This window comes from Papio anubis, chromosome 1 (assembly GCF_008728515.1).
Source record: "Papio anubis isolate 15944 chromosome 1, Panubis1.0, whole genome shotgun sequence".
In the NCBI taxonomy this organism is placed as follows: Eukaryota; Metazoa; Chordata; class Mammalia; order Primates; family Cercopithecidae; genus Papio; species Papio anubis.
In genome coordinates, this window is record NC_044976.1 from 175,641,369 (window position 1) to 175,667,713 (window position 26,345).

The window sequence follows — 26,345 nt, forward strand, 5'->3', positions numbered from 1 at the left end:
GAGTGGAAGCATGTTATTTTTAATAATAAATGAATTTTTACATTTGTTGTTAAATATTGACATGACTTTCAGGTAAGGAAACTGGAGTTAGATATTTTACCCTTACAAGAAGCAAATGCTGAGCTGAGTGAGAAAAGCGGTATGTTGCAGGCAGAAAAGAAGCTGTTAGAAGAGGATGTCAAACGTTGGAAAGCACGTAACCAGGTAAATGCAGTTAAAACTCTTCCAAAACATGGAAACGTGTGTTTTTAATAATAGGGGAAACTTGGGGGATAAAGATATTTGAGGAACTAGTGAAAATTACTGTGTTTATTAGTGGAACTCTATTATTTACATGTATTATGTTATTAACACATGTAAATATTTGACATGTTAAACTTATAACCCAATTTATTAAAAATTTGTTACATTATATACATTTCTAAAAAGCAGTTACTTTATTTTCCATAATTTAAAAGTTTTAGGCTTTCATTTTATCTCTAAAATATTTTTATACATGAAAATAGAAATCTGAGGCCAGACATGGTGGCTCATGCCTGTAATCCCAGAACTTTGGGAGGCCAAGATGGGAGGATTGCTTGAGCCCAGAAGTTTGAGACCAGCCTGGGCAATGTAGTGAGACTCCATCTCTACAAAAAATTAAAAATTAGCTGGGCATGGTGGTGCATGCCTGTAGTCCCATCTACTTGGGAGGCTGAGGCCAGAGGATTACTTGAGCCTAAGAGGTTGAAGCTGCAGTGAGTTGTGATCATGCCACTGCATGCTAGCCTGGGTGAGAGAGGGAGACGCTGTCTCAAAAAAAAGCAAACTAGGAATCTGTATACTTTATTGAATTTATTGAAGCACTTTAAAAAGACTTGTTCACTGGAACGTTTTTAGGGAGATGAAACCATGTTAACATACTGTGGTTAGAAACTCAGCTCTTTATTCAAACAAAAGGTTAGAAATCTGCCTTGCATGTACTAGTTATATGACTTGGGAGAGTTTCTTAACCTCCTGGAGCTTTAGTTTTCCTCATTTGTAAAATGAGGGAAACTCTTATCACCTTTCGTGTGATAAAAAACGTAATACACGTAAAGCACGTTACCTGGCCTCTACAGAAGGTTTGTGTATTTAACTTGTAATGCATTATCTACATTTTTTTTCTTTTAAATGTCACTTCAATGAAATTAGATACTTAATATTGAAAGTTTTGATTCTTTGGATCCCTTTATTTGGCTTCTAACTAATCTGAAATGTTTATTCACAAATATGAAAATATAATGAGCAGTTAATGACATTTGATCTGTTTTCCTCTTCCGTTTTGGCTAGACTTCTTAGCCAAACCAAAGCTAAGTTTGATCTTAGTATCTTGTAGTTCCATGCTTGATTACTTTACATGCAAGTAACCTAATGTAAACATAATCAGATATTCTTCCATTTTATTATAGCACATTTGTTTCATAAAACCTAAAAAAATCAAGTAAGCATTTTTGTTATTCTAGCATCTAGTAAGTCAACAGAAAGATCCAGATACAGAAGAATATCGGAAGCTCCTTTCTGAAAAGGAAGTTCATACTAAGCGTATTCAACAGTTGACAGAAGAAATTGGTAGACTTAAAGCTGAAATTGCAAGGTATATTGAAAGAAGCCTTAAATCATATATAATATATAAAATCTTAAAGAAGTTTATTTTACTTACTTACATGACTCCCCAAGTGCCTGCCTTGTGGTTTAAGAAAGAATGGAACGTGCTAGAGCACTCATATCTGACTTGCGTCTACTTTGTAGAGTCAAGCAGTGATTTAATATTATGCCTTCATATATAAAGTATGTATCAGAATATCCTCATTATAGATAATTATTTCTCTATATTTTATTTTTTAAAGAGCTACTCAGTAGAAGTCTAAAGCTAAGTTTATAGCTATCAAAGACTTTTACAAGTAGCTTTTGTGTTGTTGTTGTTGTTTTGGTTAGCTGATATTTGTGACTCTGTAAGGGAAGTGGGTTTTATTGCTTTGGCTTTTTTGTTCCTTTTTGTGGAGAACAGTGTTTCCCTCTGTTGCCCAGGCAGGTCTCAAACTCCTGGGCTCAAGCTGTCCTCCCACTTCTGCCTCCCTAAGAGCTGGAATTACAGGCATGAGCCATCATGCCTGGCCAAAGGAAGTTTTTAAGTCTTAATTTTTTCTTGCATGAACTAATAGCAAAGTGTTGCCCCTTTAAAATTAAGAAATTAAATATTAATGTTTCTGGTTTACCTTTTCTTAAGCTTTAGTGTAATTTGTCCATATCATGACCCCATCTATATATTGCTTTACAACTTACAAATTTGTGTGTTTTTTATACATACTTGTGTATATATATTCTCTTTGTAGCAATAGTCTAGCATGTTAAGTAGAAGAGTTATATTTTAATCTTAAAAATGAAGAACCTAAGATTCAAAAAGATTAACTACCTAATTCAGGCCATCTGATTTCAAGTTCAGTTCAAAATTAACCCGTACTCTTAATTCAGGCCATCTGATTTCAAGTTCAGTCCAGGATATAGTACAGGTATTGGCAAACTATAGCCCACAGACTAATGTGACCCATGATTTGGTTTTGTACAGCCTATAAGCCAAGACTGATTTTTATATTTTTAAAGCATTGTTGAAGAAAAATGCAGCAAAGACTTTGTGGCTTGCAAAGTATAGCATATTCTAATATCCGGCCCTTTACAGAAAAAATTTGACAATATTCAATGCAGTAGAAAGAGGGTGGGTTTTACTCTCAAGCAAGTCTGAATTAAAATCTGAGTACCATCACTTGATTTTAGTTTGTGAAATTGCGCATGTTACTTGACCACTGGTAACTCCGTTTCTCTCATCTCTAAAATGCACATGTAAACCTATGTAATAAGATCTTGCCTAAGGGCTGTAAATTTGTAAGTTCCTACCTTTGAAGTATGTGGGTATTTTTTAGGATTTTCAAAAAAAAAAATTTTTATTAAAGCAGTATAACGTAAAGTTACATTGAACTTCAAAATTTGAAAGAAAAATCTTTATTTTTTCCTCCATTTTTTAAAGATCAAATGCATCTTTGACTAACAACCAGAACTTAATTCAGAGTCTGAAGGAAGATCTAAATAAAGTAAGAACTGAAAAGGAAACCATCCAGAAGGACTTAGATGCCAAAATAATTGATATCCAAGAAAAAGTCAAAACTATTACTCAAGTAAAGAAAATTGGACGTAGGTACAAGACTCAATATGAAGAACTTAAAGCACAACAGGATAAGGTATTTTGAAGAAGCTTTTCTTACAAAAAAAAATTAGGATGAATGTTACGAAATCTTATTTCTTTGTAATTTTGAATATTACTAGCTTTCAGATACTAAACTCGTGTAACCATATATGATATCTTTATTTAAGATTAGTTCTTTAATATGCTGAAAATGCATTATAAACTCACAAATTTTGGTAAATACTAGATATATTTTGGTTCAGTTTTCACCTTTCAAGTACTCTGCATTTTCAAAGCTATGTTCTTATAACTCATTGGTAATTACAATTGGATATTAAAAAATGATGACTAATCAGGTTTTGTATAGTTTTAAATAAATTATTTATGTTAACCACCTATCAAAAAAATTCAGAAATCTTTATTATATTTATATTTTGAATCTAAATGTTGTTTTTAATTCCTGAAGGTAAGGAATTTGTATATTGAGAATTACGTATTTATTACATGTTGGATTAGAAAATAAAGAAAAAAATTCACAATTACTACCCCTTTGTTTTAGCCACTATTAGTACATTAGTATCCCTTTTCATACATATAAGCGATGTGTTTTTTCAAAGAAATAATATTATATGCTTATATTATTTTGTAGTCTGCTTTTTTCACTTCATTCATTATTATGAAAATGCAGTTCAGTGTTGAAAATTCAACTATAATGCATCATTTTGATTAGCTGTTTAGTATTCAGTTATGTGGAAAACCACAACTAGTTCCCCGTTTTTGGAGATTACAGTTGTTTCATGGAAAATTCTGTTTCGAATACCTTCAAGGATAAAGTTTCTTTGCAAAGTTGTGATTATTTTCTTAGACAAACTTGCAGAAATGGAATTACTGAACATAAATATTTAAGTGTATTATTACTGTTTGTTGTCTTAGGTTATGGAGACATCGGCTCAGTCCTCTGGAGACCATCAGGAACAGCATGTTTTAGTCCAGGAAATGCAGGAACTCAAAGAAACGCTCAACCAAGCTGAAACAAAATCAAAATCACTCGAGAGTCAAGTAGAGAATCTGCAGAAGGTATGAGTGTGAGAACAGTCTGTTCCTAATTCTTTCCTGTTATACACCTGAAGAAATATGTACTAACTACTGACAGTTTCTCTTACCATGTGGGAATGGATACATTTTATTCGTTTACTTGGAATGGCTCGTGTAAGTAAGTAGTACCCAGTCATCTTCAGGTGTGCATTTAGTTGGTCTGACCACCATTTTTATGCTTCTATTTAATCTTTTAAAGAGCAAATTAATAAGTTATACTTTAAGTTGCTACCACATACAGTTTATATTGAAATGATTGAATTCCATGGTGAATACTTTGTTTTCCTTTAAAGACATTATCTGAAAAAGAGACAGAAGCAAGAAATCTCCAGGAACAGACTGTGCAACTTCAGTCTGAACTTTCACGACTTCGTCAGGATCTTCAAGATAGAACCACACAGGAGGAACAGCTCCGACAACAGATAACTGAAAAGGAAGAAAAAACCAGAAAAGCTATTGTAGCAGCAAAATCAAAAATTGCACACTTAGCTGGTAAATACCTGTTTAAAGTTTGAACTTGGTAGTGAAAGTTGGTTGTGTGTTGCAGGCTTAAAATTAAATGGAATAGAAATAAAAGGTATCTACTATGAAGGGTGTGTTTGTGTCTGTGTGTGTGTGCGCTTTAAATATTAGGAATAATTAGTTGGACACAAAGAGCAAGTGATGAGGATGTCCTTGATATGATGAAATTTTTCTCAATTGTTGGCTGGCAATAGATAATGGAGTACTGCTATCCTTCTGCTTTCATGAATAACAATTTTATCTTGTGACAGAGATCCTTTGAGCCCAGACTATGCTGCCTACACACCTTATGTAGACTGCATAAAGATCTTTACCATTCCAGGGATTTTTTTGTGCCTCATATGGTAGAGGGCCCCTGTAGCTCTTTAGGGAGAGTATCATGTCAAATTTATGAAGAACCTAGTTCTTCAAGGCTCAGGGGTTTATTCAGCCTTGCCTGTCAGTCTGCTGAGTAGTTAAATAAAATGTCAAATCAGTTGGGTTTTGTTACAGGCATTTTTTTTTAAATGATCTTTAAGACAACGTCCTAACAACTTACTTGATTTTAAAAGTTCTTGAATTATTTTTAAACAGTGCTGTAGATTATATGAAATAAAAATTTTGCAATTCATAATAATGAATGATACATTGAAATATAAAAGAGCTTCTGCTAACTCAGATCTTTAGTTTGTTGAGATTTTAGTTAGGAAAAAGTAAATTTTTATGTTGGAGTAAGTATATTTTATATTCTAGTAATAAGTTAAAACATGAATGTACTTAGAACTTTGCTCATTGAGATGTACAGTATATCATAACTAATGTAGATGTTATAGTAGTAGAATCTGATGTGACCACGTGTCAATTAAGTGCATAAATGTTGTTTTAAATGTTTGATTATAATATTAATATAATCACCTGGTTACTTCTTTAGGTGTAAAAGATCAGCTAACTAAAGAAAATGAGGAGCTTAAACAAAGGAATGGAGCCTTAGATCAGCAGAAAGATGAATTGGATGTTCGTATTACTGCTCTAAAGTCCCAATATGAAGGTCGAATTAGTCGCTTAGAAAGAGAACTCAGGGAGCATCAAGAGAGACACCTTGAGCAGAGAGATGAGCCTCAAGAACCTTCTAATAAGGTGATTAGCTAATTCTGCTTAAGTAACAAATTGTTTTTCTTTGTACATTTTACTTGAAAGTGCCTGGTGACATAGGAGCCTTTGTCAGAGTGAATTTTGGCTAAAATTCAATATATGCAGAGAGAATTAACAATAGTGAAATATTTTTTGTAGCATTTTTAGTGGACTCTTGTGGGCTAGGAACAACAATCAAGAGCTTTCTCTTTATAGGTTCCTGAACAGCAGAGACAGATCACGTTGAAAACAACTCCAGCTTCTGGTGAAAGAGGAATGTGAGTTTTAGTTATTTCATAGTCTGTTATTTTTCTTTTAAAGCTCGGGGAATATCTAGTGATCTTTCTGTTTAGGAAACAGAAATCTGTGTATTCTATTGTAAAAACATACACTAAAGAGTTATTTTCTCTGCAAAACTGTATCATGTGTTTGCCAACTTGTTTTCAGCATACTTTCAGTCCTATCAGATGAAGCTTTGTGACAGAGAAAACATCTCTCATCTTTTAGTTTACAGTTGGTTTCTAAGGCTGCTACTGATTTTCCCCGTGATGTTACATGATGACAGATATAAAATGCTGGGCTGAGACTTGGGTTCAGCAATTCAGCAGCTGGATACATTCTGCATTGTCAGGATGCACCACACTGGAGCATTCCCTGTATAGTTTTTAATGCTTAAATTCAAAACAGCTTTAATAAGGCTCTGAAATATTTAGTGAACAAAAAAATAGAGACCTGTACTCACTGTGTTTTTAAAAGTATTTGTGTAATAATTTGTTATTAGTTATTCTTGCATTTTCTCCTCTATTAGTGCCAGCACCTCAGACCCACCAACAGCCAATATCAAGCCAACTCCTGTTGTGTCTACTCCAAGTAAAGTGACAGCTGCAGCTTTGGCTGGAAATAAGTCAACACCCAGGGCGAGTATCCGCCCAATGGTTACACCTGCAACTGTTACAAATCCCACTACTACCCCAACAGCTACAGTGATGCCCACTACACAAGTGGAATCACAGGAAGGTTAGTGAAATAATACAGATCTGATTAGACTGATTGCTTATTTAGATTTATTATGAGAAAATGACAGTAATTTCAAAGATAAATGAAGCGTCCAGTACAGCTGAAGTCAATGTCATTATAAAAATGGATGCTTAATATTTGCAGTACATACTTCTAGGACCAAAAATTTCACTTGTAATGACAAAGAATATATGAAATCCACTTTGGAAAATCATACTGAATTACTGGCTCAACCCAACATTGCTTTCTCACTGAACCTGACCATTTCATTGCTTTCTTCAATTTTTTCCCATGACATTCTGTTACTCATTACAGCAGTTACAACTTTGTATTTTATTCTGTGGTATACATGCCTTTTTACTCCACTACATTGAGCTCCTCAAGGGCAAAAATCTTGGCTTCTTATTGTTTAATCCCTTTACCTAACTCCACAGTAGGTGTTCAGTAAAACTTTGCTACCTGCATAGTTCCTTATATTTTTATCTTGATAAATGTTAGAAGTCAGTAAATTATTCAAGTGTATCTGTGCTATGAAAATACAGAATGTTTTATTTCAACTACATCCAATAAACTAAATATATTACTAATTACATTTACTATCTGTTATATCAATTAAAAACAAAATGATGCTTAATGAAAAATTCTAATTATACTTCGAGCTTAATTTCATTAATTTTATTCAACAGTAATTTAAATGAGTAGATGCAAAATCAGTTTCAGATACTTATTTATTTAATTGAGCCAACATTTTATTGCATGCTACTTGTCAATTACATAGGGAATATAAAAATCCATAATACATTACCTTTACCCACAGTGTATTTGTCTACTAAGTGCCAAGAGAATCCTTGTGAAAGGTGACGTTTACCACAGAATAGGGAAAGATAATTTCAGTTTTGATGAAAGTAGAAGTCTTATATTCAGCATTATAATTATTTTTTCAGCTATGCAGTCAGAAGGGCCTGTGGAACATGTTCCAGTTTTTGGAAGCACAAGTGGATCCGTTCGTTCTACTAGTCCTAATGTCCAGCCTTCTATCTCTCAACCTATTTTAACTGTTCAGCAACAAACACAGGCTACAGCTTTTGTGCAACCCACTCAACAGAGTCATCCTCAGATTGAGCCTGTCAATCAGGAGTTATCTTCAAACATAGTAGAGGTTGTTCAGAGTTCACCAGTTGAGCGGCCTTCTACTTCCACTGCAGTATTTGGCACAGGTAAGATTAATTTTAAAATGAAGTCAGAGTAGGCCTATGCATTTATAAGATCTCGAGTATATCTTGAGTTATATATCTTGAGTATATCTTGAGTATATATATCTTGAGTGTTCTTTGTACAAATGAAGTTAAGTAAACCTATGCAATTATGATATCTTATATGTATTATAATACATATCACAAGTACTCTTTGTGCATACTTGCTTTCTACCAGATATTAGAATGAACGAATATATTACTAACATTTTATTTCATGTTTACTGCTGAATATGACTATTTTTGATCAGTTGTTTGTCATTAAGATGATTTTCCCCCTCCAGTTACTTTTTTTTACTGGTTTTACCTATTAACATAAAACATATTGTATGTAATTTAACGGAGGTCCAGAGGACTAAAAGACACCTGAGATAAGACTATATACTGATCTACATATAGTGTACATTTTTTCTTATTCAAGGAGTCCTGAGTTTTGTAGAAGGTCCCATGTAAACTTTGTAAATAACAACATATTAGTATAATCTCAGTGAATCAGATATATTGTAAAAATTGGTTGACTTTATTAAGCAAAGCGTGGGTTGGTATAAAAACATTGACACAGAGCGTAAGTTGCTCTTTGTTTACCCATAGCTTAGCAGAAACAAATTATGTTGATGCATTGATCTAGGAGTTGGTTGAGTGTATTTTAGTAATCTGTACAATTAAATGTTTACTGTGTTCTCCTTTAGTTAAGTGACTGTATTGGGTAAATTATCTTTATCTAAATCGAGTTATGATCATGCTCTAATTCAAGATTTATGTAATTTCAAAGTTTCAGCTACCCCCAGTTCTTCTTTGCCAAAGCGTACACGTGAAGAGGAAGAGGATAGCACCATAGAAGCATCAGACCAAGTCTCTGATGATACAGTGGAAATGCCTCTTCCAAAGAAGTTGAAAAGCGTTACACCCGTAGGAACTGAGGTGCATAAAGTTCTTTTTGTCGATTTTAACCTTTACCAGTAGAGTTAAGGTACTCTTTTCAGTTATAGCCTAGAGAAAATTAATCTTTTGGGACCAAAATGTTTTATCTGGAAAACACTTTTATTGAACTTTCTACAAAGATTCCACTGACAACCCAGGTATTGTTGCCAACAGTGTTTTATGTTCTTGCATATCTTTAATTTGTTTCTATTTCAATAAAAAAACACAGTTATAAAAACATAAATTGAATTTCCTCTCAGCTTTTAAATATCATGGACATAAACTGTTACCTGCTGTCTTTTTCTAAGATTAACCAAAATTATATTCCTTTTTGTTGTTAAGATTAAATTATAATGAAGCAGGTTTCAAATCAAACATTAAGGCTACTAAATTAATTGTATTAGCATGTATTAATGTTCATAAACCTTACTTTGTGTATACTGAGGAGGAATGTGATTATAATTTTTAAATAAAATTTTCTTTATTTTTCTATAGTTTCATGAAATTAAAGATTTGAAGGGTTTTTTCAAATGAGAGAACTAACAAAAACAGGTAACCCTTCATCTTCATCTGCTACACTGATATGGTTAATATATTAGTGTATTATGATACAGGAAGAAGTTATGGCAGAAGAAAGTACTGATGGAGAGGTGGAGACTCAGGTATACAACCAGGATTCTCAAGATTCCATTGGAGAAGTAAGTAAAAACATACCTAACATAGCAAACTGTTGCTTTTCATGAATGAAATTAGCTTTGACAGATTGAAACATTATTTGGTCTTTTTTTTTTACTTGTTCTTACTATATTTAATGAAATTAAATTAATCATTGCAGAGTCTGCTTCCTTTTACTCCTATGAGTATAGTGTACTGCCTTCTAAACTTATATTAAAGAAATGTTTTTGTTCATATATAGCACAGATTTCCAGATTTTTTTAGAGTTGTGAGCCAAGATTTTTCACTATTTTAATTACATGGAATACAAGAGTGCTAGTTGCGTCTGGAGTTAATTCATAGTACCCCATTTGCTGCTTCTCTCTTACTCCCCTGTATTATTTCCCTTACAGAATTAAAGTAATCCATAAGAGGAAATGCATTTATGCACCTCTTCATTTTTTGATCTTAATCATTGAGTTTCCTCTAGAGCAGTTTTACTAGTGGAGAGAATATAGACCCTGAAGTTACAAAGCATGAGGTGAGCTTTGTGACTGTAAAGCATGTCCTTAATTCCCTGCATTGTCTCATTTGTCAAAAAATACAAAGTAGTACCTGCCACATATTAGGCACTCAGGGTATTATTACTTTCCTTTCTTCCCTCTGTCCCACAAAATGAGAATTCATATTGTCATCCGGAAGACCCCCAGGGTGGCTAAATACTGTTTAATAGAAAGGAGAGCTTTATTAGTGATATCATTTTGCTAATGAGGAAGAGATAGTCTCCAGCATGGACCAGAGGTGTTTTGTCTTCACACAGGGCAGGGACAGTTGTGGTTGTATGCCTCACAGGGTCCTTATTACACAATAGAATCATACATATTCAGCAGGTTTGGGGAAAAAGCTATACATATTTATGAGGGGAACTGAGCATATGAACAGTAGGTAAACCTATATAATATACATCCTGTGTTCACTTTGGGGCAGGGTTTTAGCACTAAAATGAGCTGGAATCTGGCTCTTTATGTGAAGAGTGAACAAAAGGTGAACTACAGGACACAAAGACAGTTTGTGCTCAGCCTCTTTAAGCAGGCTGAAACTAGCTTAAGGTGTCTGCTGCAGCTGTTTGCCAGTCCTCTCTACAGTCAGAGTTGTAGTCATCTGTATTGTAAATCAGAGATAGAAGTCTGATAACTTGCCCGATAGCTCCAATTAGAGGAGTTTAGCAAAGTCGTATTTTTTTTAATTGTACATACGAATTTAGAAATTTACCGTGCCAGCCAGGCCCTGAACCCTTGACCTACAGGTAACTTTTGTTTCCTTAACCTTTGGGTTTGTCTTAGTTGACAAAATGGCATCTATTTTGGTCTCTCAGATCACAATATATGATAGTAATTAAATATCAATATTTAACACTGAACTCATTACTATATGCCAAATGTTGATCTAAGAAATTTTTATTTATTGACTAATTTAATCTTCATTATACCTCATAGTTACAGAAACTGATACCCAGATAAAGTAGTGTACCGAAGTTCACATAGCATTGGAACTCAGATTCAAACCCAGGCTAGGTAGTTTTCAACTGTCCTAAGCTTGAAATAGTACTTTTCTCTGGATAAACTTTCTGAATCATCTTATGCTATAATTATTTTATCCATGTAAAATTAAGGAATTATCTCAAGCTAACCATAAATAGCCATATCGCAAGTAAATTTTAGTTTCTTAGCTGCGTTAATTTTGTAAGCTAATTTTACCAGCTTTCTTTGACTGAAAACACTAAACTAAATCTTCAGATGAATATGTAGTACAAGTCGAACATCCCTAATTTGAAAATTCAAAACTTTTTAGGTGCCAATGTGCAAGCCACATGTGTAATGTTCCACAGCTGACTTAATGTGATGGGCCACAGTCAAAACAGTCAGAACTTCATTTTACACACAGAACTATTAAAAATACTGTGTCAGATTAACTTCAGGCTATGGGTATAAGGTATATATGAAACATAAGTGAATTTTGCATTTATGCTTGGATCTTACAGATATCTCATTATGGATATGCAAATATTCCAAAATCCTAAAAAATCCAAAATCTGAAACACTTCTGGACCCAGGCATTTTAGATAAGTTATTCAGAGCGTACTATAAATGATATCTTTTTCATCTATCCTTTAGAGAGCATTGTTTCTGAAGAACATAATAATTTGAAAATAATAAGATGTGAATTTCTGCTTTCTTGTCAGACTTGGTTAAATTATACTGAAATCTTCTGCGAAAGCTTTTTCTTGAAATTGGCAAAATTGTCTGTGACTCCAAAATACCATTTGGATTTTTATTCTACCCTTCTAGCATTGTCTACTGAATGTGTAACAGTTTATTTTTCTGATTTTCTGACAGTGAAGCAGATGTTCTTTACAAGTGATGCTTTTTCTGAAATAAGCATGTCACTTTGAGGCACTTTTTAAATTAAATCATGACTTACTCATTTTTTCCATTATGGCATGTGTAATTTTTTATGAATGTCTTAGTTTAAAAGATACTGTTGCTGGCTTATATGAAAAAATGATTTTAGTGAGTGCTTAAGCCAAAACGACATTTAACTTTTGATAGTAAATGTTATAAATGAAGTTAAAATAATAGTTTATTTCAGTAGTTAACAAAATAGAATTGTGGAAATAGATTGAGCAAGAAATTATCTAGTATCTGATATATTTATTTTGGTGTGAAGGCTTGGAATAATTGGAGTTTTGGGGAGGGAAGAAGTTCTTTGTAAAAAGACAACAATAATAACTTATGTATTCAGTGCTTTTCTTTGTGAAAAGACAATGGTAATAGCTTATTCATTCAGTGCATTTCCAAATTAGGTCTAGTTTGGGAAAACCTTCTCTTAAAACATTGCAGACCTATGAGTATTTTTTTTTTTTTTTTTCTGACTTTGGTCTGTAGCTGTATTGTACACTATCCGCACTGGTCATTGAGCAACTGAAAAATGGCTGTCTAGATTGATATAAATATAAAATATACATCAGATTTTTGAAGACTTAGAAATTTTAAAATGTGAAATATCTGGTTAATAATTTTTACATTGATTACATGTGGAAATATTTTGGATATATTGGTTAAGTATATTATTAAAATTGATTTCACCTTTTTTTAAAGTGGCTACTAAAAAATTTAAAATTACATAACATATTTCTGTCTCACAGCACTGATGTACGATATCACACTAGTAGTTCTGAATACATAAATGTTTGTTTATATTTTTTTCTCTTTTTCTTCTTGGAGTATTAACCAATAAGATTTATGATAATTCTTCTATAGGAAGACATTAAGGAAACTCAAAGGTTCGTCTTCTTTCTTCAAAAATACTTGAAGTACCATTTTTAAAATTAAATGCAGTCAAGAGTTCGAGACCAGCCTGGCCAACATGGTGAAAACCCGTCTCTACTAAAAATACAAAAAATTAGCCAGACGTGGTGGGGGGTGCCCATAGTCCCAGCTGCTCAGGATGCTGAGGCAGGAGAATTGCTTGAACCTAGCGGGGCGGAGGTTTCGGTGAGGTGAGGTTGCACCATTACACTCCAGCCGGGGTGACAAGAGCAAGACTCTGTCTCAAAAAAAAATAAATTAAATTAAATGCTGCTAGTCCATAAGTACTCATTATTCTTTACTTTGACCTATAATAATACCTCACATATAGTTTTAGGTATCTTTATAGGGCTCTTAATTTTTTTCTTGCTTTTTTATTTTCAAAGGGAGTTACCCAGGGAGATTATACACCTATGGAAGACAGTGAAGAAACCTCTCAGTCTCTACAAATAGATCTTGGACCACTTCAATCAGATCAGCAAACAACAACTTCATCCCAGGATGGTCAAGGCAAAGGAGATGATGTCATTGTAATTGACAGTGATGATGAAGAAGAGGATGATGATGAAAATGATGGAGAACATGAGGTAAATTTGATTTGAAATCATCTAGTGTTTTTAAACTATTGGATGAAAGTGCTCAGATCCTTGGGATATTAATGCATTGGCTGTAAATTCTGGTTCCCAGTCACCTTAAGTAGATTGTATTGTTTTTTTTCTTCTGTCTTAATTAGTTCAGAAATCAACATTTTATAATGAAAAGTAGTGTAGAGCCAGTGATGGAAAGCCCATTTTTAAAATTTTGTTTCATTTTGGTTTTTTGATGATTCATGAGTGTTTTAGGATTTGTTCTCAATTAGACCTAATTTTAAGTCTTATTGGTAAGTGACTGTATGGCTTTAAATGTAAGTGCTATGGTTTCTGGAGATAAAAAGAAGAAACAAGAATTATTTTTGTTTCCTCTTAGAGCCCCATAAGTCATTTTTGTCAATTTTTTATATATAAAGTGTATTTTATGTATATAAAGTCAAATTGTGTCTTTTATTTTGGGGTTTAAATCTTATATTGACAGCTTCTCATTTTAGATTAATAAAGCAACATTTTTTTAAAAGCTCCTGATATAGTGTAATTTTATCATTTTCTTCAGCTCCACCTGTTTAAATTTAGAATAAAGTGGACCACTTGACATTTTGCTGACACCTAATAGGGTCTATATTATCTTTGAACAATCTCATGCAAACAGAATTCAGAATTGATCATTATTGTACTAATTCCAGTAAGTACCACAGTTGTGATATCTGGTACTGCTATACTAATCCCATACAACTCTCAGGACAATTCCTATCTTCTGATTAATGCGTCACTTAAATTTCTAAGTGTGGTATCTAGATATGCAGAGCATGTGGGCCATATTCTAAACTTTTATTTATACCTGGGGAACTTTCTACTAGGATTATGAAGAGGATGAGGAAGACGATGATGATGATGAAGATGACACAGGGATGGGAGACGAGGGTGAAGATAGTAATGAAGGAACTGGTAGTGCCGATGGCAATGATGGTTATGAAGCTGATGATGCTGAGGTAACTGGCTAGAATTTTGACCGTTCATAGTTCTTTCTGAGAGCTTTCTTGAATTTGATGTTTTCCAAGGATATAGAAAGGCTTATGAAATTCACTAAAACCTTTGGGGGTTTTGTTCATTTGTTTTGTTTTTTGTTGTTGTTGTTAGTTATTTGTTTTGTTGTGGTTTGGTTTGGTTAATTATTCAGTCTGGTTTTTTTAACGTACCTATTTTATTTGCACATTATGTTATCACGTTTTGTTTTTAGGGTGGTGATGGGACTGATCCAGGTACAGAAACAGAAGAAAGTATGGGTGGAGGTGAAGGTAATCAGAGAGCTGCTGATTCGCAAAACATTGGTGAGATTTTTATTAGTCTTTTTTGAATTGAATATCTCTGGTATTTTCTAAACTAGAATTGCACTTAATTATAATATATAAATTTATTTAGCGAATTGGTAAGAAAGAGATTGGCCCCTGCTCTAGCTTTGTGACTGTTATGCTGTCATAAAAAGTCTACTATATTTATGACTGTTAGGTGCTGTCATTATACTTTTTCTGCCTCATTGGACTGCTATAAGATGCAAACATTTTGTAACCCTTACAGTATTGTAGATGCTGTATGCTGCCATTAAGAGGAAAACTTTAATTAGGGACTACTTGTAACAGCAATTCACAACCAGAGGAGGTCAGTCTAATCAAGCTGCATGCTTCAACATTTGGTACTATTGGAACGTTGCAGTATGTTCTGGTTTTCCAATGAATAAAAGATTTTTGGATCAATGTAGCATATATTTTGTTAAATCTTGGAAAGGATAAATCCTAGAGGTCCACTGAAAAGTTGTGGGCATTAAAAGAGTATGGAAGTTGTAGAAAATAATTTTATTTTGAAACGTGTTTTAAAGAATTAGTGATTATCTGGATAATAGATAACTAACAACTGATATGAAGCCAAAATCATTAGTGTTGACATAGTAAATAAAACCTTAGCTGTTTAGACTAATGGGAAAATATTGTATCTGGGTTTCTGTAGAGGCCTGGGTATTTAAAAGGGCAAGGTGTATTCTCATTTTAACTAAAGCAAGAACAGACAAAAATTTAAACTTTTAAATTTTTTTAAGAGAAAAAATACATTAATGAATATTAAGCCATATAATAAGTAATACTATTCTTACTTTTAAAGAGAGATGAGAAATTGATATACTTTGAACAACAATTTACATTTTATAAACAATTCGTAGATTAAGAAACATTTTTTGTGAATCACATAGTTGAAATATAGAGGGAACAATTTTTGCTGCTCTAGGCCTGCCTGCCTGCCTTGCCTCCCTCCCTCCCTCCTTCATTCCCTCCCTCTTTCCTTCCTTCCTTCCTTCCTTCCTTCCTTCCTTCCTTCCTTCCTTCCTTCCTTTTCCTATTTTTTTAATTTTTATTTTTGCAGCCAAGCAAAAATAGGCCTAGTGGCCCGAATAAAATTAATGGATGGATTTGAGTACATTTCAAGCAACTACACTTGTATTGAATTGTTTAATTCTTATAGTAAACTTAATAAGGTTTAGGTACCAATGAAAAATCTGAATCGCAGAAGTAAAGTCACTTGAGGTGTCACATAGCTTACTAAGTAGCTAAGTAGCTTAAGTATTAGATATTAGAGCAAGGATCTGAATCTAGACCTCAGACTTTTAAACTATGAAATTCTGTGGCATCCTGTTCAACTTTTCATAGTAGAAGATGGCTTCTTTTGTTGCTACAGTGTATGTAGAAGAATACCCAGACATTTGAGAGACATTTGTGAAAATTCAAAATTCGGGGAAACCAAAAGATAAAAATGTATTTGTAAGGCTTTTTCTCTGTCTTTATCCTATTTGATTGTTATACTGATTCTCTAGTAGTCTAACCTTTAGGCAACTTGCCTACTTTATTAAAAATTATGTAACCCAAATTTATTAAATGTTAATTTTAGTTTTATTTTATTAAATGTTTACTTTAATTTTAATTTATTAGATGTTTATCATGTGTTGAACTAAGGGCTTTATGTTCATTATCTGAACTCTTTAGAAAAACCATTTTAGAAAGACCATACCTGGAGGTTACATTTGCTCTATTAACCAACCAAAAAATAGACTCAAAGAGGTTAAGGGACATGCCCAAAGCCACACAGCTAATAAGTACAGATCCCATTATCTCTGGGTATAAAAGCCCACATTTGTTTCCATCACATCTCACTACTTTACTTCTGAAAATATTAGAGCGGTGAACATTCCTGTTGGCAAGATTTATACTTCTAGGGATAGTCCAAGTTTTTTTGTCGTAAATTTAGCAGTTCAAAAGTAAATTTCTCTTTTCCTGTAGGTGAAGGAAATACAGGTGCTGCAGAATCTTCCTTTTCTCAGGAGGTTTCTAGAGAACAACAGCCATCATCAGCATCTGAAAGACAGGCCCCTCGAGCACCTCAGTCACCTAGACGCCCACCACATCCACTTCCCCCAAGACTGACCATTCATGCTCCACCTCAGGAGTTGGGACCACCAGTTCAGGTATTAAAAGTACTGGTGATTAGGAAAAATGAACTTGAAAAAAATCTTGGCTTTTCTCCCTTTCCATTATGTATTTCTCTCTCTCTCTCGATTTTTTAAATTAGCAATCCCATGAACTTTTTGGTATTTTGGCACATTTTTATAAAATTCTTTGAACTGAAACTAATCTCTGAGGGATGTTTAGAAAGGCAAGCATTACTAAAAGTTGTGCATACGTTGAAATGGTTATAGTCATAGCAAATAAAATTCTGTTTGTTATTTCTCAAGTGAGAAAAGAAAGATTTTCTTGGGTTTTAATTAAAGTACATTTCAGCAGCTCACCATTGTCTGATTTGAAGGTTTCTTTCTGTACAGTGCACGTATTTATAAAAGAGAAAGGAATTTCTGTCGTACTTAAGAATATTTTTTCTCATTTGTTGATAATCACATATTTTAACTTTTAAATTTAATGAAGGTATGTATGACCCCTTATATTTAGCATGTAGTAGGGTCGGTCATCTCTTAATCAGAAGCACTTGCAAAAAGAGTAGGAAAAGCACAAAGATTCTGTTAATTTAGCTTAAATTTTACCCTATAAAATAGTATGTGTAAACACTGTCAAATATAGATTCTACTAAAATATCACTAGTGAAAATAACTTCATGATGGGAGAATATCAAGTCTTAAAGGATCATGTATGGAGGCTGCAAAAATATATACAATCTATCCATTTAGAATTGTCTTAACTGGAAAACAGTTTAAAAGGCAATACTGCTGTTTGAACTCCAAAAGAATACTTGCTAACACTTCCAGCTAAGGAAATAGGAATTAAATTTGTTTACATGCAAGATGGTATTAGATCTGTTTTTATTTAAGTATTGGTTAAGAATTGATCTGTTGGTTAATAGAATGATTTGTATTGGTTAATATTAGAGACTATAGTTAAAAATTTGTCATTGACTAAAAGTGATTTCTTGGCAGGTTTTCCTGGGAAAATGTCCTAATTACCTATCTGCTAACTATTTTGTTGGCAGCATAATAAGCTGTATCTGTTGATATTTGGTGTTTGTTTCATTGCCTCATTTCTTAAAGCAAATGTAATTTCTTTTTCTTGACATGCAGAGAATTCAGATGACCCGAAGGCAGTCTGTAGGACGTGGGCTTCAGTTGACTCCAGGAATAGGTGGCATGGTAAGTACTTACCCATTATGTAAAAGTAATTCATTTCCTCAGCAGATATTTGTATAGTCCATATGTGTGGTGTTTTGCCTGTTAACTCTGTTTTCTATCTTTGTTTTAGCAACAGCATTTTTTTGATGATGAAGACAGAACAGTTCCAAGTACTCCAACTCTTGTGGTGCCACATCGTACTGATGGATTTGCTGAAGCAATTCAGTAAGTTAATGAAAGGGAAACATTTTGTAACTAATCAAACTTTTAGTCTTTCTCTGTTAGTTTGTTTATCATTTGGTTAACTCATTATTTGTTGAGTCCCTCTCTATTATGTACTAATAAGTACTTGTGGTAGGTCAGTTGAGGATGTATTGTTGGGGAAAATTATACAGAAGTCAATGACATACAGTTACTTCTACCAAGAATTTAAAGTAAAAGACAATATAAGAATGTTTAAGAACATGGCCTCTAGAGTCAGAATGCCTGTGTTTGAAACCTAACTCTACTGTTAACTAGTAGTAGCAAGTTCCTTAGGTTCTCTGCTCGTGAGCACCTTCATTTTAAAAATGGGAATAACAATAGAATAATTTCTATTGCATAAGTTAAAAGAATTAGGTGAATCAGTTAATTTGTGTTAACATGTTTAGGCTATTACCTGACTCATGATAAATTGCTTTATAGTTGTTAAGTGTTGGTAATTACAATGATCATAATTTATAGTATTCTTGTGGAAGCTAAGCAAATGAGCAACTAACTAATGTAAACAATGTAGAAGGATAATAGAGAAATAAGCAGTAGGCTTTGTTAATACAAATGAAGAAGTAATTTATTTCAACAACTAAGGAGAAAGAATATGAGATGATTTAATGGGGATGATATTGAATTCAGTCTTGGGAAAGAATACTTAGCATTTACTGAGCATTTTCATGCGTTAGTTTATTTAATCCTCATACCTTATGAGGGTAGACATTATTAATGTTGTCATCTTATAGTATACTGAAACACAGACATGTTAACAAATTTGCCAGAGGTCAGATAGTAACGAAGTAGCAGTTTTTAGTTTCAAACCAGTTAGTCTGGCTGTAGGACCTGTGTTAAGTGTTGTGCTATACCACTCCTCTTAAAGGGTTGAAAGGCTCTCCATGTGAAAGTATACACATTTATTTATGGCTGAGGTATTAGTTGCATAACAGGATATATTCGAAGATCAGAACTTACAAATTTCTACAAACTTGGGGAAAGGTTGATTGTTCTATAGATGTGGTAACATGTGGCAGTTAGAACCAGTTTTAAACTTGCTCAGTTAGCCGCAATTTACCTTGGCTAACACATTTTTACAAGCCAACCAATCAATTTCAGCTCCCTCCTTCTGAAAGTCAGCACTCAGGAAGAGACTCACTCCAATAAACATGAAGAATTCTGAGTACCAGCAATCAACAGCATCTTCACTCAAACAAATGTCACTACTCCTACGCCTCTAGAAGTCACCACTTCCTGAACTCCATGTTTCCTAAAGACATTAATAGCTCACTAGCTAAAGAAAGATAGGCAGAATTAAATAATGCTAAGTTTTATGTCCTGAATTATAGGCAGAAAAATAAATGATAGTGGTATTAGGATAAGGAAAAAAGCAAGTTTTTAGCTATCTAATATTAGAATTTTCCTAAACCTTGGGAGCTAGCTAGTAAACTCTTAATAAGCTAGACAAGTGACTTGATTTTTCTATGACTAAATGAAAACTAAGATAAAACTTTGTCTCATGACTTCATTCTAACTCTTATGTTTCATGTTGAGTTTGTGTTGCTTTCAATATATCTATGTGAGGATATCTGAGACATTCAAGAAATGTGAGGCATAGTTCAGGAGAGCTGAAAATTATTTACATGTAAGTCACAGGTTATTCATATTATTGCTAAATTCATTAACACCTGATAGTATAAAAGGATTTTTATAAGTAAGAAACCCTTTAAAATAAATAGACTTTATTTTCGATCTGTTTCCTTCCCAGTTTGTTGGTGTTCATTCTTCCTTCTTCCTATATTCTTTTCACCATTGTGCTTTAAATAGGTTAACTTTAAATTTCATCTTAAATTAGTTTTTGTCCATTTAGTTCACCACAGGTTGCTGGTGTCCCTAGATTCCGATTTGGGCCACCTGAAGATATGCCACAAACAAGTTCTAGTCACTCTGATCTTGGCCAGCTTGCTTCTCAAGGAGGTAAATAGTTAAACCTTTAGATCTCCTGGATTTGTATGTATTTGGTAATAAACTATTGTGATGTGATTTAAGGGGGATAAAAGAGCGAATATAAATATTTTTAAAATTGATATTGTTTGCTAATTTACTTTTTTAAATGCTGTAATATACTTATTAAGCGCTGCCTTACATCTTACCTTTCTGACAAAGTTCTAATTTCTTTGAGCATAAGGATTAGCTTTTACATTAGTATTTCTTCTGGCTCCTGGTGTAATGTCATACATGTAGTTTAAGTATTCAGGAATATGTGTTGAACCAATAAATATGGGTACTACTAGCCATTTTAAAGTTGTTGGAAGGAATGCGGCATGTTTTCTGTTTACAGTTTGACGCTTGTAACATTCCTAATTAAATGTCTAAGGCTAGTTATATTTTTTGTATTAACATTACTTGGAAAAACAAAAAATAAAAGATCAAAATATGTGGAATAAAATGGTCACCACATTAAGTAGTAGAATTAGTTTTCCACATGTGAATTATGCAATTTGTGGAATTGATTACCTTTTAATCCTCAGTTGGAATCCATATTACCCTCTTTATTTCTGGGAAGCTGTCTGGCACTTGGTAAATGAATAGAGAATGCATACTACTATTATAATAAGCTCAATCTTTAGCCCTCATGAAAGTCATATAATGTAACATCTGCTTGTTTAGGATATTAGTTCTAACACTGAAGGCCTCTTACATGAAATTGTAAGTTGACTTTATAAATTTAAAATGTTATTTGATTTTGTGACTGTATGTTAATACAATTTCCTAGACTTGGGCATCAGATCTAGGCTTAAATTGGAATGCCACCACTTACTAAACTTTGTAACCTTGGTAATTACTTTTGTTAATTACAAAGTAACATCCGTAGTTGTATACTCAATAAAATTAGCTTGTATGAAAGTCTTAACAGCATTTTAGCTAATGTTTTAAGGGCACTTTAGTGTTAGAAAGTTTAAAGGATGTCTTTAAATTGTATTTAAAATTTTGAGGCCAGGTGCAGTGGCTCACACTTGTAATCCCAGAACTTTGGGAGGCCAAGGCAGGAGGATCACTTGAGGTCAGGAGTTCAGGTGCAGCCTTGACAACATAACAAGACTAACCCCTGTCTCTACAAAAATGAAAAATAATTAACTGGGCCTGTGTTCGTAGCCCTAGCTCCTTGGGAGGCTGAGGTGAGAGGATCACTTGAGCCCAGGAGTTTCAGGCTACAGTGAGCTATGGTGGTGTCACTGCACTCTAACTTGAGTGACAGAATGAGACCCTGTCTCTAAAATAAAATAAAAAATAAAAGTTTGAGAGATGGATTTTTGCTTGATGGAATAATTAAATTGTGGTCTTTAGTAAAGTTGTGTATCTCCAATAATTAATATTTTTCTTTCAGATCCCTAGCTTGTTGACAATTTTATGTTTTTTTCAGTCATTAATATTCAGAATTGTCTTTAGGTTTAGGAATGTACGAAACACCCCTGTTCCTAGCTCATGAAGAGGAGTCAGGTGGCCGAAGTGTTCCCACTACTCCACTACAAGTAGCAGCCCCAGGTAGGGATCAAAGGCAGATAATAGGTTCTGTTTTATTGGTAAAATGAAAACCTATGAAATATATTCTGGCTAAAAATTTGATAAACGACAAAGTTTAAAAGTTCTTTTACTTGTCTTTTCTTTTTAAAGTGACTGTATTTACTGAGAGCACCACCTCTGATGCTTCGGAACATGCCTCTCAATCTGTTCCAATGGTGACTACATCCACTGGCACTTTATCTACAACAAATGAAACAGCAACAGGTGATGATGGAGATGAAGTATTTGTGGAGGCAGAATCTGAAGGGTAAAAGTTTATTTTGTTGTTTTTGCTTGCTTTAGTCTTAGCAGACTTTTACATTTGTTTTCCTTTAGCCAAGAAACAATCAGCTAAGCCGTTTTCTTTTTCTTTTTTTTTTTTTTTTTTTTTTGAGACGGAGTCTTGCTCTGTCACCCAGGCTGGAGTGCAGTGGCGTGATCTCGGCTCACTGCAGCCTCCACCTCCCAGGTTCAAGCAGTTCTCTGCCTCAGCCTCCCAAGTAGCTGGGATTACAGGCGCCCGACACCACACCTGGCTAATTTTTGTAGTCATTTTATACTGAAGTTTTCAAATGACTTAAACTGGAGCAGATTCATGTTATTCTTGTACTGTCTCCCTCATTTGTGTCTTGAATGGAAGAGAGAAAGATGGATATAGCCACTGAGCTAGGAATTTTACATACCCATAGCCTATCTCATCTGGGCTAGAGCCCATGGTTTAGTTACTGGCATACTATTTAATAGTGTGACTATTGTGAACTTTTTAGTACTGTGCTTTCCTAAAATGTTGTTTTGAGATTTATCAAAATCTGGACCATATATTTCTTATGAGTGTCAAGAATGTGAACATCCTTGTCAAAAGGAAAAAGGAAACAGAAGAAGAGGAAAATCATAAACTAAAATTGGAACATGTCATAGTGAGAAAAGGAGTGAGGAAAAAACAACTTGAGCTCTCTTCCCCCCACTCCTTTGAAAAATATATATGGTTAGCAAATCAGTCTGTAATTTTTTGTTTAAGGGAGCTCTGGATTATTTAAGTGATAAAATTGATTTAAAAGAGTGGATATAATTTAGGATAGACTGTAGGATCAGTTTTGTATTTTTTAATTAATTTTTCTTTTCCTTAGTATTAGTTCAGAAGCAGGCCTAGAAATTGATAGCCAGCAGGAAGAAGAGCCGGTTCAAGCATCTGATGAGTCAGATCTCCCCTCCACCAGCCAGGATCCTCCTTCTAGCTCATCTGTAGGTGAGTCCCTGCCCTTGACCGCAGTACAGCTTTTATACATCAAACTTGTTTGTGAAAACACTGCTTTATTAGTAACAAATTAATAATCATTTTTTCCTTTATTTTAAAATGCTTTATTTAAAAGAGAAATTTTATTATTAAAGGGAACTTGATTTATATTGAAATCATTATTCTAAGAATATTCTGGCATCGATAATAAGAAATATGGACATGGTGGATCTATCCCAAAAGAATAGCTCACTCATGTTTCATCTAGACTAATGATTGTCAACATGTTTTGTAGAGCTCTTGGGTCTTTTAGAGGTGCTACAGGGGTTGTAGTGGATGGGTATACTGGGAGGGAGGCTAAGGAGTGCTAGGGCACTCCAGGCCTCTTGACTCTGAACCACAACAGCTCCATTTTTATTTGTTCTACATATTGGGGTTCTACATGAGATTTGATGTGGAGAGTTAAGGGGTAAGAGCTCTGTTGCTTAAAAAAATTGTTTGAAATTTACTGATGTAAACAGTTTCAGAGTTTGGCTTTTCAAATTTTTGAAGTTAATTTTGAAAAAAGGATATGTATTCCTGTAATAGAAGTTATTTTTTAGAATAACAGTTAGCATTTACTGAACACTTAACTGTGTATCATGCAGTATTCTGAGCCCTTTACTTATATTTACTTATTTGATTCTCACAACTCAATGTGGTAGATATTCATCCACATTTTATAGATGTGGAAGCTGAGGCACAGAAAGGGTGAATAACCTCTTCAAAGTCAAATAGCTAATAAGTAATGGACAAGCAACGATTACACTGAAGAAGTCTGGCTCCAGAGACTCCACTCTTAAACAATACAGTGTACTAGCTCATCTATCTCAAATTTTTAGACAGAGAATTACCTTTATTATTAAGGATATACAGTACTTGGTCATTCAGTCTGATTATTTTAATTTTTAATTGCTTACAGTGGTAATTCTTAAACTCTGCCATGGAACCTTCAGATTTTAGGGCAGACCTGCTCAGTTATTTATTACTTTTTTAAATCACAGAACTTTGCTATCCCAAGATCTCTTCCCCTGCTTCTCAGCTGCTTTGATGTGACATATCAACCTATTGGCTAACATCCCTAATATCTACTGTTTCATATCTGGTAACTTTACATTTCTATACGTTATGCAATATGGATACTCATAACTAATCTTGCAATCAGGATTTAAAATAATGTATGTAAAATACAGAACCATTTCATACACAGTAAAGCTCAAAAAATGTATAACTATCATATTCATGATTACTGAGGTTTTGTGCCCCCAGTTATATTTTGATGTCCCATAAAAATTGGCTTTCCTCAACACAATTGGCACTTGTTATATCTTATCAGAGCTTGTATGAGAAAAAATGGTGGTTGTTCCCTTTAAAGTATAATATGAAATTACGATGTCTTTAAATTTATTTGATAATGTAAAACTGGACCTCCCCCATCTGAGTATTTGGTCAACAATACTCATGCTACATTGTCAACAAATATTTGACAATGCAGCAGGCAGTCTCATAGGAAGCATCATAGGAAGCATCACTAAGAGAAGGCGACATTTAAGTGAAGATCTGAAAGAAGAAAGGGATCAAAGCTGTGCAGTTACTTAATGAAGAGCATACTAGATCAAAGAAAATATTAATAGATGCCAAGTCCATAAGGCAGCAGTGTGTCTGCTTGTGTTCAGGGTCAACAAGGAGGCCACTGTGGCTGAAGCACAGTGAGTGAGAACAGAGACTAGCAGGAGATATCTTAGAGGCGGGAGAAGATAGAGTAGATCATTGTAATTGCCTTGGCTGTCATGGATACTGGAAGCTACTGGAGGGCTTCACACAGAATAATGACATGACATGATCTCATCAGTTTGGCTGCTGTGTACTGAAGAGATTGAAAATGAATAATGGACAGAAACAAGGAGAAACTTTGGAGGCTACTGCAGTAATTCAGGAAAAGATAGTGATGGCTTAGGTGAGATGGTAGAGTTAGGGTTGTGAGAAGTTGTCAGATTTGGGACATATATTTAAATTTGACCATTCAGGATTTGCTAATGATTGCATTTGGGGTGTCTGACAAAGAAGAATCAGATATAATTTGTGTTCTATTGTAGGCGGTTTGCTGAGGGACTTGATATTTTGTTTTCTGTTGTATTTCTTAGCACCTGGTACTATGTTTGATACATGGGTAGTCAACAAGTAAATATTTATTAATATAAGTGAATAAATGAAAAAAGTCAAACACTTCTGGGTTTTTTTGTTGTTGTTGTTGTTGTTGTTTTTGAGACAGGGCCTCGGTCTGCCTGGTTTTTTGGGGTTTTTTTGAGGCAGGATCTCACCTGTCTCCCAGGCTGGAGTACAGTTAGCTTGATCATGGCTCACTGCAGCCTCAACCTCACCCAGGCTCAAGTGATCCTCTAGCCTCAGCCTCCTGAGTAACTGGGACTGTAGGCATGTTCCACCATGCCCAGCAAATTCTTTCATAATTTTGTAGAAACAGGGTCTCGCTGTGTTGCCCAGGCTGGTCTCAAACTCCTGAGCTCATGATCCTCCCACCTTAGCCTCCCAAAGTACTGCTTTTTTTGTTGTTCAACCATTTACCCTTTTTTGGTTTGTTAAATGTTCCTCATTGTTTGAAAAAAAGAATTGAAAACAAATGGACAAGTCTGCATCTTATTCATTCTTTTAGTAATTAGTTTGTATCATTATAAATGCTTTCTCATTTTTTCACTTGCTTTTGTTTTATCTTAATGTTTTTTGTAGATACAAGTAGTAGTCAACCAAAGCCTTTCAGACGAGTAAGACTTCAGACAACATTGAGACAAGGTGTCCGTGGTCGTCAGTTTAACAGACAGAGAGGTGAATTTCTGACATAACTGGATTACATGATAGAACGT

General features: G+C 34.0%; 1 protein-coding gene across 4 annotated transcripts in view; it reads left to right on the forward strand.

Annotated features, from left to right (window-relative positions):
- Positions 1-26,345, forward strand: part of TPR (translocated promoter region, nuclear basket protein) — a 62,801-nt gene that overhangs the window by 35,680 nt on the left and 776 nt on the right. The window contains exons 30-52 of one of the 4 annotated variants that reach the window (XR_002518196.2): positions 73-204; positions 1,485-1,615; positions 3,044-3,254; positions 4,133-4,276; positions 4,588-4,786; positions 5,727-5,932; positions 6,143-6,204; positions 6,735-6,943; positions 7,888-8,160; positions 8,969-9,117; positions 9,732-9,815; positions 13,526-13,726; positions 14,590-14,721; positions 14,970-15,060; positions 17,053-17,237; positions 18,339-18,407; positions 18,517-18,611; positions 20,500-20,606; positions 22,080-22,175; positions 22,305-22,461; positions 23,321-23,439; positions 24,471-24,571; positions 26,212-26,307. Coding sequence is in view for 3 of the 4 variants with exons in the window: in XM_003893387.5 (XP_003893436.2) it covers positions 73-204; positions 1,485-1,615; positions 3,044-3,254; positions 4,133-4,276; positions 4,588-4,786; positions 5,727-5,932; positions 6,143-6,204; positions 6,735-6,943; positions 7,888-8,160; positions 8,969-9,117; positions 9,732-9,815; positions 13,526-13,726; positions 14,590-14,721; positions 14,970-15,060; positions 17,053-17,237; positions 18,339-18,407; positions 18,517-18,611; positions 20,500-20,606; positions 22,080-22,175; positions 22,305-22,461; positions 23,321-23,439; positions 26,212-26,307 (3,148 nt within the window). In the remaining variant the exon portion in view is untranslated. The other 3 variants (XM_003893387.5, XM_021929375.2, XM_021929379.2) reach the window with 3 other exon arrangements.